This window comes from Vicugna pacos, chromosome 16 (assembly GCF_048564905.1).
Source record: "Vicugna pacos chromosome 16, VicPac4, whole genome shotgun sequence".
NCBI lineage: Eukaryota > Metazoa > Chordata > Mammalia > Artiodactyla > Camelidae > Vicugna > Vicugna pacos.
In genome coordinates, this window is record NC_133002.1 from 49,061,256 (window position 1) to 49,076,567 (window position 15,312).

At 34.4% G+C, this 15,312-nt stretch overlaps 1 protein-coding gene across 5 annotated transcripts in view; it reads left to right on the forward strand.

Moving 5' to 3' along the window:
- Positions 1-15,312, forward strand: part of TLK2 (tousled like kinase 2) — a 114,648-nt gene that overhangs the window by 80,911 nt on the left and 18,425 nt on the right. For all 5 annotated transcript variants that reach the window (XM_072939364.1, XM_072939365.1, XM_031685570.2 and 2 more), the window contains 4 exons: positions 5,710-5,862; positions 9,758-9,824; positions 10,874-10,971; positions 12,588-12,669. In XM_072939364.1, coding sequence (XP_072795465.1) covers positions 5,710-5,862; positions 9,758-9,824; positions 10,874-10,971; positions 12,588-12,669 — 400 coding nt within the window. The remainder of the gene's footprint in view (positions 1-5,709; positions 5,863-9,757; positions 9,825-10,873; positions 10,972-12,587; positions 12,670-15,312) is intronic.

Sequence of the window (15,312 nt, forward strand, 5' to 3'; positions counted from 1 at the left end):
TGGTCACCTCTTTGAAGGCAAGGACTGAGCCAGCGGTCAGGCTGTAGACTAGCTCCACTGTCTGTGCCTGTCAGCAACTTGGAATCTTGAGCACTCTTTCACTTTATTATAACTTTGGTTTGAAACATTCAAATATTTACTCCAAGGAGGGAATTGACATTTAAAATCCTAAAATTTCAACTATGTAAATAGCTAATATTAGCTTAGGAGTTGAAGTATCTTCAGGTTCTAGTACCCTATGGTCTTTCTTTCTTCCTTTCTTCCTTTCTTCCATCCTTTCTTCCTTTCCTTTTCTTTCTTTCTTTCTTTCTTTCTTTCTTTCTTTCTTTCTTTCTTTCTTTCTTTCTTTCTTTCTTTCTTTCTTTCTTTCTTTCTTTTCTTTCTTTCTTTCTTTCTTTTTTTCTTTCTTTCTTTCTTTCTTTCTTTCTTTCTTTCTTTCTTCCTTTCTTCCTTTCTTCCTTTCTTCCTTTCTTCCTTTCTTTCTTTCTTCCTTTCTTCCATCCTTTCTTCCTTTCCTTTTCTTTCTTTCTTTCTTTCTTTCTTTCTTTCTTTCTTTCTTTCTTTCTTTCTTTCTTTCTCTTTCTTTTTCTTTCTTTCTTTCTTTCTTTCTTTCTTTCTTTCTTTCTTTCTTTCTTTCTTTTCTTATTTATTTATTTATTTATTTATTTATTTATTTATTTATTATTCTTAAATTTTTACTGAAGTATAGTTGATTTACAATGTGCTATATTTATTTTGATTGTTAGATCATTTCCATCTGAGACTGGGTTGGGGGGTGACATATTGTATTTTTAATCATGGGCTCTCAAACTGATCTGTAGATCATTGTGACTTGAAGGGTTCCGTAGACTGCCTTTCCTACCTTTTTTTCCTTGCTGAAATAACTTACTGAGCATTGATTTGAAAGGGTGGAACTACTTTTGAATAGTAGTGAAACATAAATAATAACAGATTTATGCCTGAAAGAAAAGTACATATACTGATGTTATTAATAATGCTTTGTTGAAACTAAACTCTGGTCAGTGCTTTATATGTGATCCTTTAACCTCCAACTTGGTTTAGGTGTATTTTTGCCTCATAAATATACCTCACGTATGCATATTTTGGTGTGATAAGAGGCTATCAGTTAGAGATACGGTACCCTGGAAGAAAAAAGTCTTTTGAATTAGGTCACATACCAGAAGCTCAGAGCTGCGTCCATTCTGAGCTCTAAGCATAGGTGGCTGGGTACTTAGCAGAATTGCACCAGGGCAGTGTAAATGGCTGCTGCACGGGGAGCATGATGCCTATTGCATAACACCCTGACCAAGATGTACAAATTGCCCTGGAAGTGACACACCACCCAGTTTTGCTGGAATGGGACAGAAAGTGAAACTTGTATCCCTGGTTGCTGGTCAGAGCTACCTAAGCTCAGACTGGGTCCCACATGTGATTGTGTCAACCAGCCCTTGACAACGGTTACTCCTCAGATGGCAGTTTTTAAAATGTCTACAGACTTAATTAGGCATAAAAGGTTAGTGGATTTGTATAGAGATGTAAAATGTAATTACTTTTAAGAAGTGATTACAGTTTTTGCTGATAGTAGCAGTGTTTTTTTCTTTTTTTCTGTAAGTAGCCTGATGCCCAGAAGGTTCTAGAAGTCTTATATAGTAAAAGTACAAAATGATGACTTTGCTGTAGAGCCATCAGACCAGAGAAATGGGACTATCTAAATGAGACCCATAACCAGGATTGTTTCTTCTTAGTGGACAGCATGTTTTCATGGTTTTAAGCCATGTAAATTGAAGAATATCCATCCCGTCTCTTGAGAAGCTGTTTCTGGCTGATATCTATTAATTATAGGTATAATATTTTATGGAGTTTTACTTTAACAAATTAATTCCCTTTCTTAATTTTAATGCAGAAATTGAAGTTCTTTACTTGTAAAAGACTGTATCTGATATCCTCACAGATAATAGTAACCTGTGTATAAGAAACTCCATGACATAATTTGGTGGGTAAGGTAGCTGAAGCCGTTCTAGGTTTTATGGGAAGAGACAAACCTCAAGACATTAAAAAAATTAGTCAGATGATCAAAAATGTAGTCTCAGCAGGAGCTTCAACACAGTTCTTTTATTCTCGCTTTGTTCCTTGCTTTTTTTTGAGTGATCTTTTTAAGCCTCTAAAACAGAAGATTTGTATCTAATAGGGAGATCATATTAGATTTGTAATATTTTTTTGAGCCAGGTTAGTCATTTTTCCTGGTGATTTTGAACCTGTTGAATAAGTAGCTTATTTTACAGTTCTGAGAAAGTAGTGACGTTAAAGTCTCTTGTTATTCAGTATACAGTTTTTTATTTAAATAAGTCTCAAAGCCTCAAATAGTCAATGATAAGGCAATAAAAAAATTCTTTATGAAGATTTTCTTTCTATTAAAATAGGCAACATTAAAGTAATGGGATTTGACCTGTATACAAAACTGTGGTCGTTTAAGATGTGGATGATTAGAGGGAATAAATTAAACTTTATAGCATTGTAATGCTAGTCCATGTATTTAGTCTGATGTGTAAGGAATTACAGAATCCCATTTTAACGTGATTTCTTGTGAACCATCTGATTTTTTGTCACATGATCCATAAAATGAGTGACAACTCTTTTTGTTGATTCAATAAATGTCAGATCTCCCTTGAGTAGTACATACCATTTCACAGTTCCCAGTAGACACAGAACATATGAATCTTTAAAAATTCTTATCTGAGATATTCGGACACTATCTGCAGATCACCACTAAAATTTTTTTGGCTAAAATAATGTCTGAAAATATGTATATTTCAATACCTCTCCTACTAGTTATGTGTAGTATGGTTGGAATCTTAAATACAGTTTTGCTAGTGAAAGTGCCTATAATCATCTCCTAGGGCTACTGTCATTAAATACTGTAAACTGAGTGGTTTAAAACAACATAAATTTATTCTCTCACAGTTCAGGAAGTTAGAAGTCTGAAATCAAGGTGTTGGCAGGACCTGTCTTCCTCTGAAGCCTCTAGGGAGGACCCTTCTTTGGTGTTCTCTGGCTTGTGGCAGCATCTTCACAGTGTGTTCCCCCATATGTCTCTGTGTCTTCTTTTCTTATGAGGACACCAGTCATACTTATGAGGACACTTTCTTATGAGGACACCCACCCTACTCCAGTATGATCTTATTTTAACAAATTATGTCTTCATTGACCCCATTTGCAAAGGTCATAATCTGAGATACTGGGGGTTAGGACTTTTAATGTATCTTTTTGGGTGACGCAGTTCAACTGATAATGGTACCTACAGCTGATTGTCTTGTTTGCTTTTACAGGTAATGGCTTTTTAAATAGAGTTACTTAGATTTGAGTGAAGTAAATGTATCAGATCATTAATACTATTGTAAAAGATGGTAGAAAAAGTCTTTCCATGGGTGATGAAGGGTGAGCATTCTTTAAAATTGATGCAGTGCAAGAAATATTTAAGAGTCAGCTGTTTAAAAGGCACTGTTATATGTGTTGGAGATATGAGAGTTGATAAGACATTGTTCTTGTTCCAAGAGAAGTTAAAGTATGATTAAGTCAATAACTGTGTTTTCCCAAAATAAACCTAAACGAAGTATCACTGATAGACTATTTTTAGATGACTTTTATTTAGAAGTATAAATAGCTAAATAGTTTCAAGAACATCCAGGATTAATGTAGGAATCCTTATCATATGTAACGTTGATCTCTGGTGCATCAGTTTTCAGGTCCAAGCAAGCTCTCTCATTTTCAGAATATACAGTTTAAAGATGTCTCCAGAGGCATTTTGGCACAAGAGCACCCTGTGTTTATGGTTTATATATGATGGTTGTGGGGCGCCTTTCTTTGTGAATTTGGAAATTAAATGAATGGATTCTCCCTGAAAACTATAAGAAATCAGTTTTATTTTATATTTAATAAGGATAGTTGCTAAAATTTCAATCTTCCAAAGCAGTTAGTCTTCAAAGACAAAATGTTGTGGCACACCACTAGCATACTGTAGTTTATAGTTAAACTGTATATTGTATGGTTATCTTCATAGAATTCAGAGTGCGTTGACATCATGGCCCTGAAAGAGTAGAAATAAACTAAAGATATTTTATCAATTTTTTGATTGGGAAACTCATATTTAGAGAAGATAAATGTTTTCCTTGAGAACACTCATTGAGTGAGAAGGAAGATTATGATTTTACCTAAGAATTCTGTACCTCAATCCAGAATTCTTTCAAGCTATGAATTATTTATATACATATATTTTGGAGGGAAAGGCATGTCTCTAATGATAGTTAAAAGATTTTTTTCAGACAAGCAGACAACTCTCGAATTAAAATTTCCACTTTGCTCTTAATCTGACATCTAATCAGTGAGTCAGCTCCTCTTAAAGCCAAGAGAATTGTATTAGATGAATAGATATTTATTTGCAGTGTTTTGATTAGGTTAACCTTGCTAACACTTAATTGCCCTTATAGATAATGGCAGCATAAATTGTATGATGGGCATCTTATTTTTTCTGGTTGCCATTCTTCTGAGAAAGATATACTGAATCTGGAAAAAGTCTAGAGACTGTCGACTATAGTGTTCAGGGAAGAGGGTGGAATAGATTTCATTTGAGAATATAGATTTGAAAAATTAGATTCTATCATTCTAAAAAAGTACAAGTTGGATCAAGAAAAGGAGATGGGGGAAAAGGCATGGTAGACAGAGAAGGAGAAGGGAGCTAGCATTTGACTGTCAAGTCAACTGTGATACATGCTTTAAAGATTGTAGTCTATTAAGTGGTTAATCTCCAATCTTGGTATATTTTTATGTACCAAGTCTATAAACCTTAGTGTCTGTCAGGTAACAGTATACATGAGAGAAAGTGGATTACTTATATGGGTATTTTTATTGACTCCTAGTTTATAAACTAGTTTAATCTAGAAAAATGCAGCATCATATTTGAAAATACTCTGTATCTTATTCAGAAATACATTCCCAATGACAATGGTATTAGATATTGCAAGTCTTTATATATGTTTTTTATTAATTCATTTTAAGTACTGTTTCCTAAGGAGTTTTTTTACTAGTTGAAGGGCTTCATTTTACTTTCTCTAAATGTACATAATTGTTCTTAAAAAACTTAGTGTAGGTTTCACCGTATCAGTGACTGGTTGGTAGCAGTTCACTTAGACTAGAATAAATGAAGACCTTCTTTCACTTTGTTTAGCATTATTCAAATTTTGATATCTTTCTAGGTAGAATTTGAGAAAATGTTACTCCAAATAAAAAGACACTTGGGGTCTCTTATACCTTTTTTCTTATGTAAATACAGTTCTTTACTTTAATGGGTTCATTACCAGAGAGTTGTTTTCTAACTGTTAAAAAGGAATCAGCAATTTTTTTCCTTTTGAGTTAGAAAATAAGGTCACAGTAGAAATTTGAGATTTTTCCTTCCTGCCCACATTCCTATTCTGAGAATAATCATAACTGGTGTCTTAAACACGAACTCATTCCAAAAAATTGTTCTTTCACCATATATTTGGCCCTTCCAACCTGAAGTTAAAATCAAATCTCTCCTTACTTAAAGGGGCTTATTTTTTCTGAAGTCTATCAGATATACAGTCTATCAAATATAAAGATATTTGTGTTTATTCTATACCCATCTTAAAGAACTTTTGACCTTCTTCCTCTATGCGACATCTTTTGTATCTCTAGGCAACAGGAAAGGATAAATTCACAGAGAGAAGAGATAGAAAGACAACGAAAAATGTTAGCAAAACGGAAACCTCCTGCCATGGGACAGGCCCCTCCAGCAACCAATGAGCAGAAACAGAGGAAAAGCAAGACCAACGGAGCTGAGAATGAAACGTATGTTCTGTACTGATGTGAACTGTGAGATTCTACATTCTCCTCTGAAATACAAATGTCTTTTTGAGTGCACTGGAAAAAAACGATAAATTATGGAGATTTGTGGAGCTTAAGCTTTCTTTTTAGTTACATAAATGGATTTGCTTAACTCATATAAAAACCCTATAAAATTAACTCATTTTCTTAGTCCTGATCTTCTTGAGGGAGTTTCAGATAAGAGGGAGAAATAATGACATTTAAGTTGATATCATGGTCTTTGGTCACTCTTAAAACAAAAGTAATGTCATTAGGTATTCAAATAATATAATTGCTGATGTGCAGTTTTAGGTTATGATACATTGGTATCATCTTATGGGGATTACCTGGCTACCATTTCAGACTCAAGAATGCACAACTGAAAAGTGCTCTTTAGTGGTCTAAAGAGCACTTAGTTAACAGCCACAAGTTTAGGCGTAACCTAAGGTAAGTTAGATACTATTTTAGGAAAAGGATGTTTTCCCAGTAAGCCAGTTCTTAACATTCCCAGTATTTTTTTCCTGGTCTGGGGACCTAAGGAAAACACCAGTATCTTAAATTGCAGTGTAGCCATCTTTTTCACTGCCAGTCAGCAGTTACCCCATAGCTACCATGCATAGGAGGAATAGAATGCTTAGAGCACAGGTGCCTTCCTTTTTCACCCCAACCCCGTGTCAGATTTCTCTAATTGATTTTTGAATCCTTGACCACTAAGAGAATCTTCCACTGGGACAGGAGTTGGTAAGCTTTTTTTCTAATGGGCCAAATAGTAAATACTTTAGGCTTTGCACTCTTGAGGGTCTCTGTTGCAACTACTCAGCTCTACTGTTGTAGCTTGAAAGCAGCCATAGACAGTACATCAGTGAATGAGTGTAGCTGTGTTCCAGTAAAACTTTATTTACGGAAACAGACTGTGAGCTAAATGGCCCACAGGTTATAGTTTGCCGACGAGGCACGACTGCTGAACAGTTAGGATTGGCATGAAACCTGTATGTTACTCACCTATTTAAAAATATCTCTTATGCATACCCTGAAGATATTTAAGCCATCACCTCTATCTTCAAGAGGCTTTCAAATTAAAAAGGGAAAAAAGACCTGCAGATAATAGTGTAAAAAATCTCTAAAGAATTGATGGTAGCCGCGAAGTCAGGTTCCGAATTGGATGTTTGAAATCTAAAATATTTTTTTCATAGAAATAGTCATTGGTATTGTAATCAGTATATTTATAGTGGCTACACTGGTTTTTTTTCAAGGGAAAAAGAAATATTGTAAAGCTGTGATTGTGGGATTTATTAGTACCACGCTCTAACCATCTGAGCTAACTGGTCACCCCTATGTGATTGTGGGATTTAAAGAGAGCCACAAATAAGGGATAATGATACTGTGTAATTTATTGACTAATATGTCTTTTGCCTTTAATGTTTTCATATTAGTTCACAAAAGCAAATTAACCCTTAATCCACCTCAAGTATAATAATACTTACATTACACCATTATTAAAAGTTCATGACATCCCAGAAATGTATCTTTCTTCATTCCAGTGAGAGAGATGGCTTAACACCAGTCCTCACCCCATACATACCTGATGTGTTGGGGAGCCTTTTCCTTGACATTCATTTAGTAAGTCTCTGTTAAATGCTTATTATGTATTTGGCCCTGTTCTGGACACTAGGGATACAGAGCTGAAGGATACAACCCAGCCTTAGGAGCTCACAGTTTCTTTAGGGAAAATGAGCAGATGAATAAACTAATAATTACTTTAAGTATAGTGATAAAAGTATGCACAGTGAGTAAGTTTGGAAAACATCTTCACTCTGAGTATTTTAAAACTAGAGTCTAAGAAAAAATATTTCCTTTCAAAAAGTCCAAGTAGGAGCCCATATTTGAAGAATTCTTTAGGCAAATGCTGTACACATTAATTTGATTATTTTCTCTTTCCTGGCTCCTGTATTTATTTTGTGAAGGCACTCTCCTTCCAGTATTACTTGACAATTATTTAATGCTACTGCATAAGACTGTTGGCTTAGGAGTGATAAAGCAGGCACAAGTTGTTTTTTTGCTGTAGAATAATAATTAGAATTCAGTCTAGGCCAGTAGTGTGTCAGTAAGCAGTTGCCATCTGGAGTCCTGTGTAAAATCCAAGCTGGAAGGCTGTGAGTCCAGTCTTTAATTAGAGTATGTGACTTGGCTCATTCCTTTGGCTAGAAGCCAGAAGCAGTCCTCTGGAGTCTTGGAGTGAGTTACATTATCCTTTCCTGGTATTGAACCTATTTCAGGCAGAGAGAATTCTTAGCTGTGATTTTTCATTTCTTTCTTTTTAACTTGTGTGATGTGGAGTAATGGATGTAAATATTTCTGCAACTATGAAAAGATAGGTAAAACAGCCCTAGTGGGTGTGTTTTTCTTGTTATTTTAATTTTCTTTTAGTCAGACCTCAAAAGGCTCTATTTTGTGGCCCTTCCTGGTTGATAGGATAGCTGTTCCTTCTTTCTCTTGCTATTTAGAACAAACTTTGAAATACATGTGTGTGCTTCTAGAATGTGAAGAGGGTTAAGATGGAGGAGTAAGATATCACTTCTTACATGTTCGTTTTTGAGATAAGAGGATGCAGTTGAGGTTAGGTGGAACATGAAGTGAGTGATGACCCATCAAGTCAGTCCTGTGAGAACTGAGAACTGTGTTATATAGAATTTTACAGATTATTTCTCTTCACATTCTAGTTTTAATAGTCATAACAGCTTTTTAAGATAAGTATCATTACTTGCTGCATTTTTAGGAAACTGAGATTAAAGTTGCTTGCCCAAGGTCATGTGGCCTGAGTTGTACTTTGAACCCTGGTCCTCAGACTCCAAATCCTGGACTCTTTCTTTTTTTTAATTTTATTTTTTATTGAAGTGATTTACAATGTTAGCTTCAGATATACAGCAAAGCAATTCAGTTATATGTGTACATACTTAGATACATATATATTTTTTTCAGATTCTTTTCCATTATAGCTTATTACAAGAAATTGAATATAGTTCCCTGTACTGTACAGTAGATCCTTGTTTATCTGTTTTATATATAGCAATGTGTATCTGTTAATCCCAAATTCCTAATTTATTTCCGTCCCCCCTTTCCCCTTTGGTAACCATAGTTTGTTTTCTATATCTGTGAGTCTATTTCTGGTTTGTAAATAAAATTCAGACATATATAATATATATACACACAGACACACATTTTTAGATTCCACATATAAATGATACATGATATTTGTCTTTGTCTGGCATACTTCATTTAATGTGATAATCTCTAGGTCCACCCATGTTGTTGCAAATGGCATTATTTCATTCTTTTTTATGGCTGAGTAATAGTCCATTGTATATATACATCACATCTTCTTTATCCATTCATCTGTCAATGGACATTTAGGTTGTTTCCATGTCTTGGCTATTGTAAACAGTGCTGCTATGAAGCTGGACTCTTCCTGCTATGTTGTTCTTCTCTTAATATCAAGATCTAAGAGTTATCAAAAATAATAAAATACATTGGCTTATTATTTTCCCCTTTAAAAAAACTTTAAGACATATAATTTTTGGTTGTCTCTTCTAATGGATTTTCATCTGAGTAAGGTATGAGATAAAACTCGTTTCATAAGGAGTGTAAAAATATAGCTCATTTATTTTTCTCATTTTTTACAAATTCGACTTCTGGCTTTGAATTCCTTCCTTCACATCACATCTGATAAATCACAGAAGTTTTTCTCTCATCAAAAGACTGCAGGATAATCTGTCTTTTGGTCATTTTAACTAAGAGATTCAGTGTACTGTATAACATGCTTTGGCATTAAGCACACTATGATTTCAAATAATTTACTGAAATTTCTGTCATTATTTTCCAGGTTAACTTTAGCAGAATACCATGAACAAGAAGAAATCTTCAAACTCAGATTAGGTCATCTTAAAAAGGTAAGTATGATGAGAAAATCTGTCTGGAGAAATACAATTTTTAGTCTACATTTGTTGTTGAAGCTATTTGGTCACTTGGACAAATTAATAGCTTCATATATCTGCAAGAATCTTCAATAGGTACTTTCACTATTACACCTAGTTTTCTAATAGTGGAGTTCTGATCTTTCAATTTTCAAGTCAACTGCAGCCACCCAGTGAGAGTGCTTTTCCCACTAATGATGTAACCAGTAGATAATTCTGTATACCTCATAAGGCTTCACAAGTGATTATCTTTTTGGTAAAAATTAAATGTAAAAATAAGAGCAGATGGTGCTGAAATTGATATTTAACTTATTATGATATTTTAAATCACATAGCAGCTCTTACCTCTTGCCCGAACTAAGAAGAGCCATATTGTAACACAAAGGCACCTACAGAATTTGTTATTGATAGTGTTCACAAGGGTATCTTAGATATAGATGGCTCATGTCTTTAATTCAGCAGCCTATACATTTTTGGTGTTTACTGCTTATCTTGAAGATGGTCAGTAAGCATTTAATAAACTGCTATTGGTGTGTGTGTGTGTGTGTCTCCCTCCCGCCTCCCCCTGTAGGTTCTCAGATCTTGTTAAGTCAGTAGAACTTAAGGCAGCAAGTGTAATCCACACTTACAGAACAGAAAGAACCTAATAGAGAACCTGGTTTTTGTTTGAAAAAGAAAAAAGTGCATGCCTATATGTATAAACACAAAACAAACATTTCTGGAAACTAACGCAAGAAACTTAAGTGTATATATCTGGGGAATGGGCATGGAGAAGAGAAAGGGGGGTGCAGAGGACTTTCATTTTTGCTGCTATACTTCTCTGTGTGGTTTGAATTTTATTTATTATTTTGCTGTGGGGTTTTTTTTATGATTAGAATTCTGTTCTTAAAAAAAAATCTTTTTCAGTGCAAAACATCTTCCTTTAGCTTTTCATAAGAGAAGTGTCTGCTTTTGTTTTTGCAATGAGATTCTGAAAAGGTAAAATTTCCTGTGTTCTGAGTTGGTTTTTTCCCTTTTCATTTTAGGAAGAAGCAGAGATCCAGGCAGAGCTGGAAAGGCTAGAAAGGGTTAGAAATCTACATATCAGGGAACTAAAAAGGATACATAATGAAGATAATTCACAGTAAGCAAGTTGGGGGTATTTTGGGTTGGAGATTGCTGAGCACTTTCTAGCATGAGTCGAATGGTCTAGAATGATATTTTTGCTTAATGTAAATTTGGTATATGATTCCATAGTATGCTTAGCACTACTATAGTATGTAATACAGTTTTAGGAACAGAATTATGATTTGTGTTAGTTTAAATATATGTAAATATATCAGGTTTATATATTAAATATATATCTATGCATACAGTATAGCAGTTTTACACAAATAGAGGTTACTAAAGCAATATGCTTTGTAGTCACAAATGGTTTGGTTGTAGTGTATGTTCAGATTTACCTACAGAGCCTTATTAGGGTGAAGCGAAGGGTGACAGTATGGTGTTGTGGAAAGATCATTGGGTTGAGATGACAGTTTCTCAGTGACCTTTACGGGCCATTCAAATGTTGAGATGTTCAAGAAAAACTCTTTAAGTTCAGCACAGTAAATAATGATAAATGTTCACCTTTGTTTATAACTCATTTAAGGGGTTGAAACTATGAAAAGTAGATTGCAAGTGGGAAATGGCTTCTATCCATAATCTGTTCTTTCCCACATTTTTCTGACTCTGAAACATGATTTTGTTTTTTGACATAGCTACAGCTTGTGTATTTTTGGCTAATATGAGCCATGGACTTTCCTTTCTGTAAAGTGGCAGGCAACAACAGTTCCCATTACTGAGCACTATGTGTCAGGCAGGGTGCTAAATGTCCTTATGTTCTGTCACTTAATCATCACAATAATCAAATGAGATAGGTCATCTTCAATAAATAGATCTGGAAACTGGCTTAGACAAATTAAGTTAACTTGACCAGGGACCAGGGACTAGTGTGACCAAACAAAGAGTTGAAACGTGGATCTGACTCCCAAGCTAACCACAATGCAGAAATGTCACCTCTCTCCACAGGCATGCCATTCTCTCAAAATCAAAATAAAGTAATTTCAGGATTATTAGTGGGGCTGTTTAAGATCAGGAACTAGGCAGACATATTTTTCAAGTTATTTTTGCCAGAATCTCTAATTTCTTTGTCTTATTGTTAGAAAATGATACAGGGTGGAATCCTATATGGGGAAAACATGTATATCACAAAGACTTAACATCTTAAAGAGAAAACACGTAGAACATGTGACTCATAATGAAATCGGTTTAAGGGCCAAAAATCTTAGAATTTTAGTTTATGTAGTTCTGTAATGGCGGAAGCATGTGGTTCTTGAATGGTTCGGAGGAACCAAGTAGCGCAGTTTGAAAATCCCTGTTCTAGTGTATAGTTTGCCCCCCACAGTTTATAGCAGGGCAGAAAGGGAGGGAGGTCAACAAAGGTCAGTAGTCTAATTGTGGCTATGCTGAGGCTGGCACCTATGGTGCATGACTCTACAGCTAATGCTGTTCATTGTACTTATGCTGTCTCAGAGCTATAGAACTTAAACTATAGAACATAAAATGATCAGAATTTGCTGTATTGGTGATCATTGCCAAGCTATTGGCAGTAGCTGTAATCATGTGTATAACATGTTAGATTTTCTGGGATTTTGCAAACAGAAAATTGTGTAGTCCTTGACCTCTGGGTGTTACTGTTATATATTCCTGTTTCCACAGATTTAAAGATCATCCAACGCTAAATGACAGATATTTGTTGTTACATCTTTTGGGTAGAGGAGGTTTCAGTGAAGTTTACAAGGTAAGTATGAGGAACTGGGTACAGAGACTGAGGGTTAAATTATTGATTATTATCAACTTGGAGAACATTAAGAATAGTGATAACTGTGGGTTGATAGCTATTGGTTGAAATTCAAAAACTTTAAGAACCTGTATCTTTGGGAGAACTTCTTCCAATAAACTTAAGTAACTAAGCAAAATACAATACTTCACCCTGTTTTCAAGTTTGAAAAGTAAATAATTATAGATTAAAAAAAAAAACAGGAAGAGAAAATAACATTCATGTCTGGGTAATGGAATTACGGCGATTTTTATTCTAGTTTTGTACTTTCTGCCCATCTTCATTTGTTAGAAATGAATGTTACTTTTAAACAAAATAGATTTGTTAAAATTAATTCTTTGAAAACGTGGTTTTTATTTTTAAAATGTTCTCATTTTCTAAGTCAGCATTTAGTAGTGCTGGCATTCTGAAGGAGTGTCCTGGCTTAGAGTACTTCAGTTGGGCCAGCAAAGTACAGGCTGCTATGCCTCCAGTTGATTTTTCCTAAATGAGGAATTCAGCCTGTTTTAAATGTAACTGCAGATACATCACATGTTAACCAGTCATGGCCTCCTTAAACTTCTGTCGATGTTTCTAGCACCTAGCTTTTAAATGGTGAATTGGTTTGTTAAGTGTTCTTTACTGCATGGCCCTGGTAATTCCCTTTTTCCTAAGGTGTAGCCTTTGCTGTTACGATTTATGTTATGCCCAGATGAATTTTTATGTGGGAGATCTTTTGATCTTTTGAGTAAAATAGTTTTTCATTTCAGATAACAGTAAAAACTAGTTGTACTATTTTCCCTTTTTACAATATTTTTCATTGTGGTTATATATATATATACAAATATATATAAAACATTGGCCATTTTAATTAACCATTTTTTAAGTGTACAATTCAGTGGCATTAAGTACATTCACAGTGTTGTGAAACTATCATCACTATCCATTTCCAGAACTGTAACAATCAGTTTTAGTGTACTGCTGGGTTTGATTTTCTAGTATTTTGCTCATATTTTTAGTCTGTGTACATAGACTAAAGGACTATGTACACAGGACTGACTCATAGTTGTCTTCTGTGTGCAAGCAGCATTGTCTAGCTTTTGTGTCTTAGTTATCCTAGAATGAGTTGTGAAATTCTCTTCTCCTGTGTTCTGGAATGCTCTGCATTACATAGGAATTGTTGGCTTCCTAAAAGTTTGTTAGAACTGAATCATAAAATCACCTGGGTAGATGTCATTTTAGAGGAAAGCTATTTGACAACCTTTTCGGTTCCTTCTATAAATACTGATCTATTCAGATTTTCTTTCCCTTCTTAATTTGGTTTTGGTAATTCAATTTTTCTGGAAAATCATTCTGTTTCATCTTGATTTAAAAATATCCATACCTTAGTTATTTCTCTTTCCTTTTGAAATGTTTATTTTTGTTGATAAAATCTACTGTTTTACGTTTTCTACTTTGTTAACTTTTGCTTTCAGTCTTTCCTTCTGCTTTCTTCCTTGTTTTCATTTTTGAACCATATGCTTAATTTATTTTTTATTTTTGGTAATTTTTAAAAATTGTGGTTAAAAAACACGTAACATAAAATTTATTATTCACTCCTTTTATGTGTATAGTTCAATAGTGTTAGGTATATTCATGTTTTGAAACAGCTCTCTACAACTTTCTCATCTTGCAAAACCCACTAGCTCTACCCACTAATCAGTAACTCCTTTTTCCTCTCTCCCCAGCCACTGGTAGCCACTGTTCTAGTTTCTGTTTTTATGAATTTGATTACTTTTAGATACCTCATATGAGTGGAATCACACAGTGTTTGTTTGTCCTTTTGTGATTAATTTGTTTCACTCAGATTAATATTCTCAAAGCATCCACGTTGAAGCATGTGACAGTTTCCTTCTTTTTAAGGCTGAATAACCTTCCATTGTATGTATATACTTCATTTTCTGTATCTGTTCATCTGCCAGTGGACATTTGGGTTGCTTCCTCCTCTTGTCTGTTGTAAACAATGCTGCTTTGAACATGCATTTGCAAATATCTCTGAGACTCTGCTTTCAGTTCTTTTGGCTTTATACCCAGAGGTGGGACTGTTCCTTTTTAAAAATCATTAAAATTGGTTCTTGGTGCTTTCCAGTTACTTGTTAGCGATTTCTTCATCCTGCTTTTTTCCTAGTATATTCTTCAAACATTTTAACATTTCTGAAATCTAGATGCTTCTTAGAGTGATGTGTACATTTAATGTAGTTATTGTTTTGCTGTTCTCCACTCCCAAGAAGCCCTTCTTAATTGAGTGATGGATCATAGTGTCTTGGATTCAAAAATATGGTGTGGTAATTGGAATAAATGACACTTACAGTTCATTAGCGCTCTTACAAATTAGGTGATATTTAATCCGGTTTTTAATAGTTTGAAATGGTTCTCTACTATAAAGCCATGACGCATGCATGCAGGTGGACTTCAGAATTTGTAAGAAAAATAGAGTTCAGAAGTTTCCATTTCCATGAAATAAGATGTTTGTTCTGTTTGAATTGTTTGGTTTTTTTATTTTAAAAAACACTGGTTTAAATTTAATATAAATTAGAAGTTTCTTTTTAAGCAACCTTCTTTTGTATCCTGTGCTTTCCTAGAGGT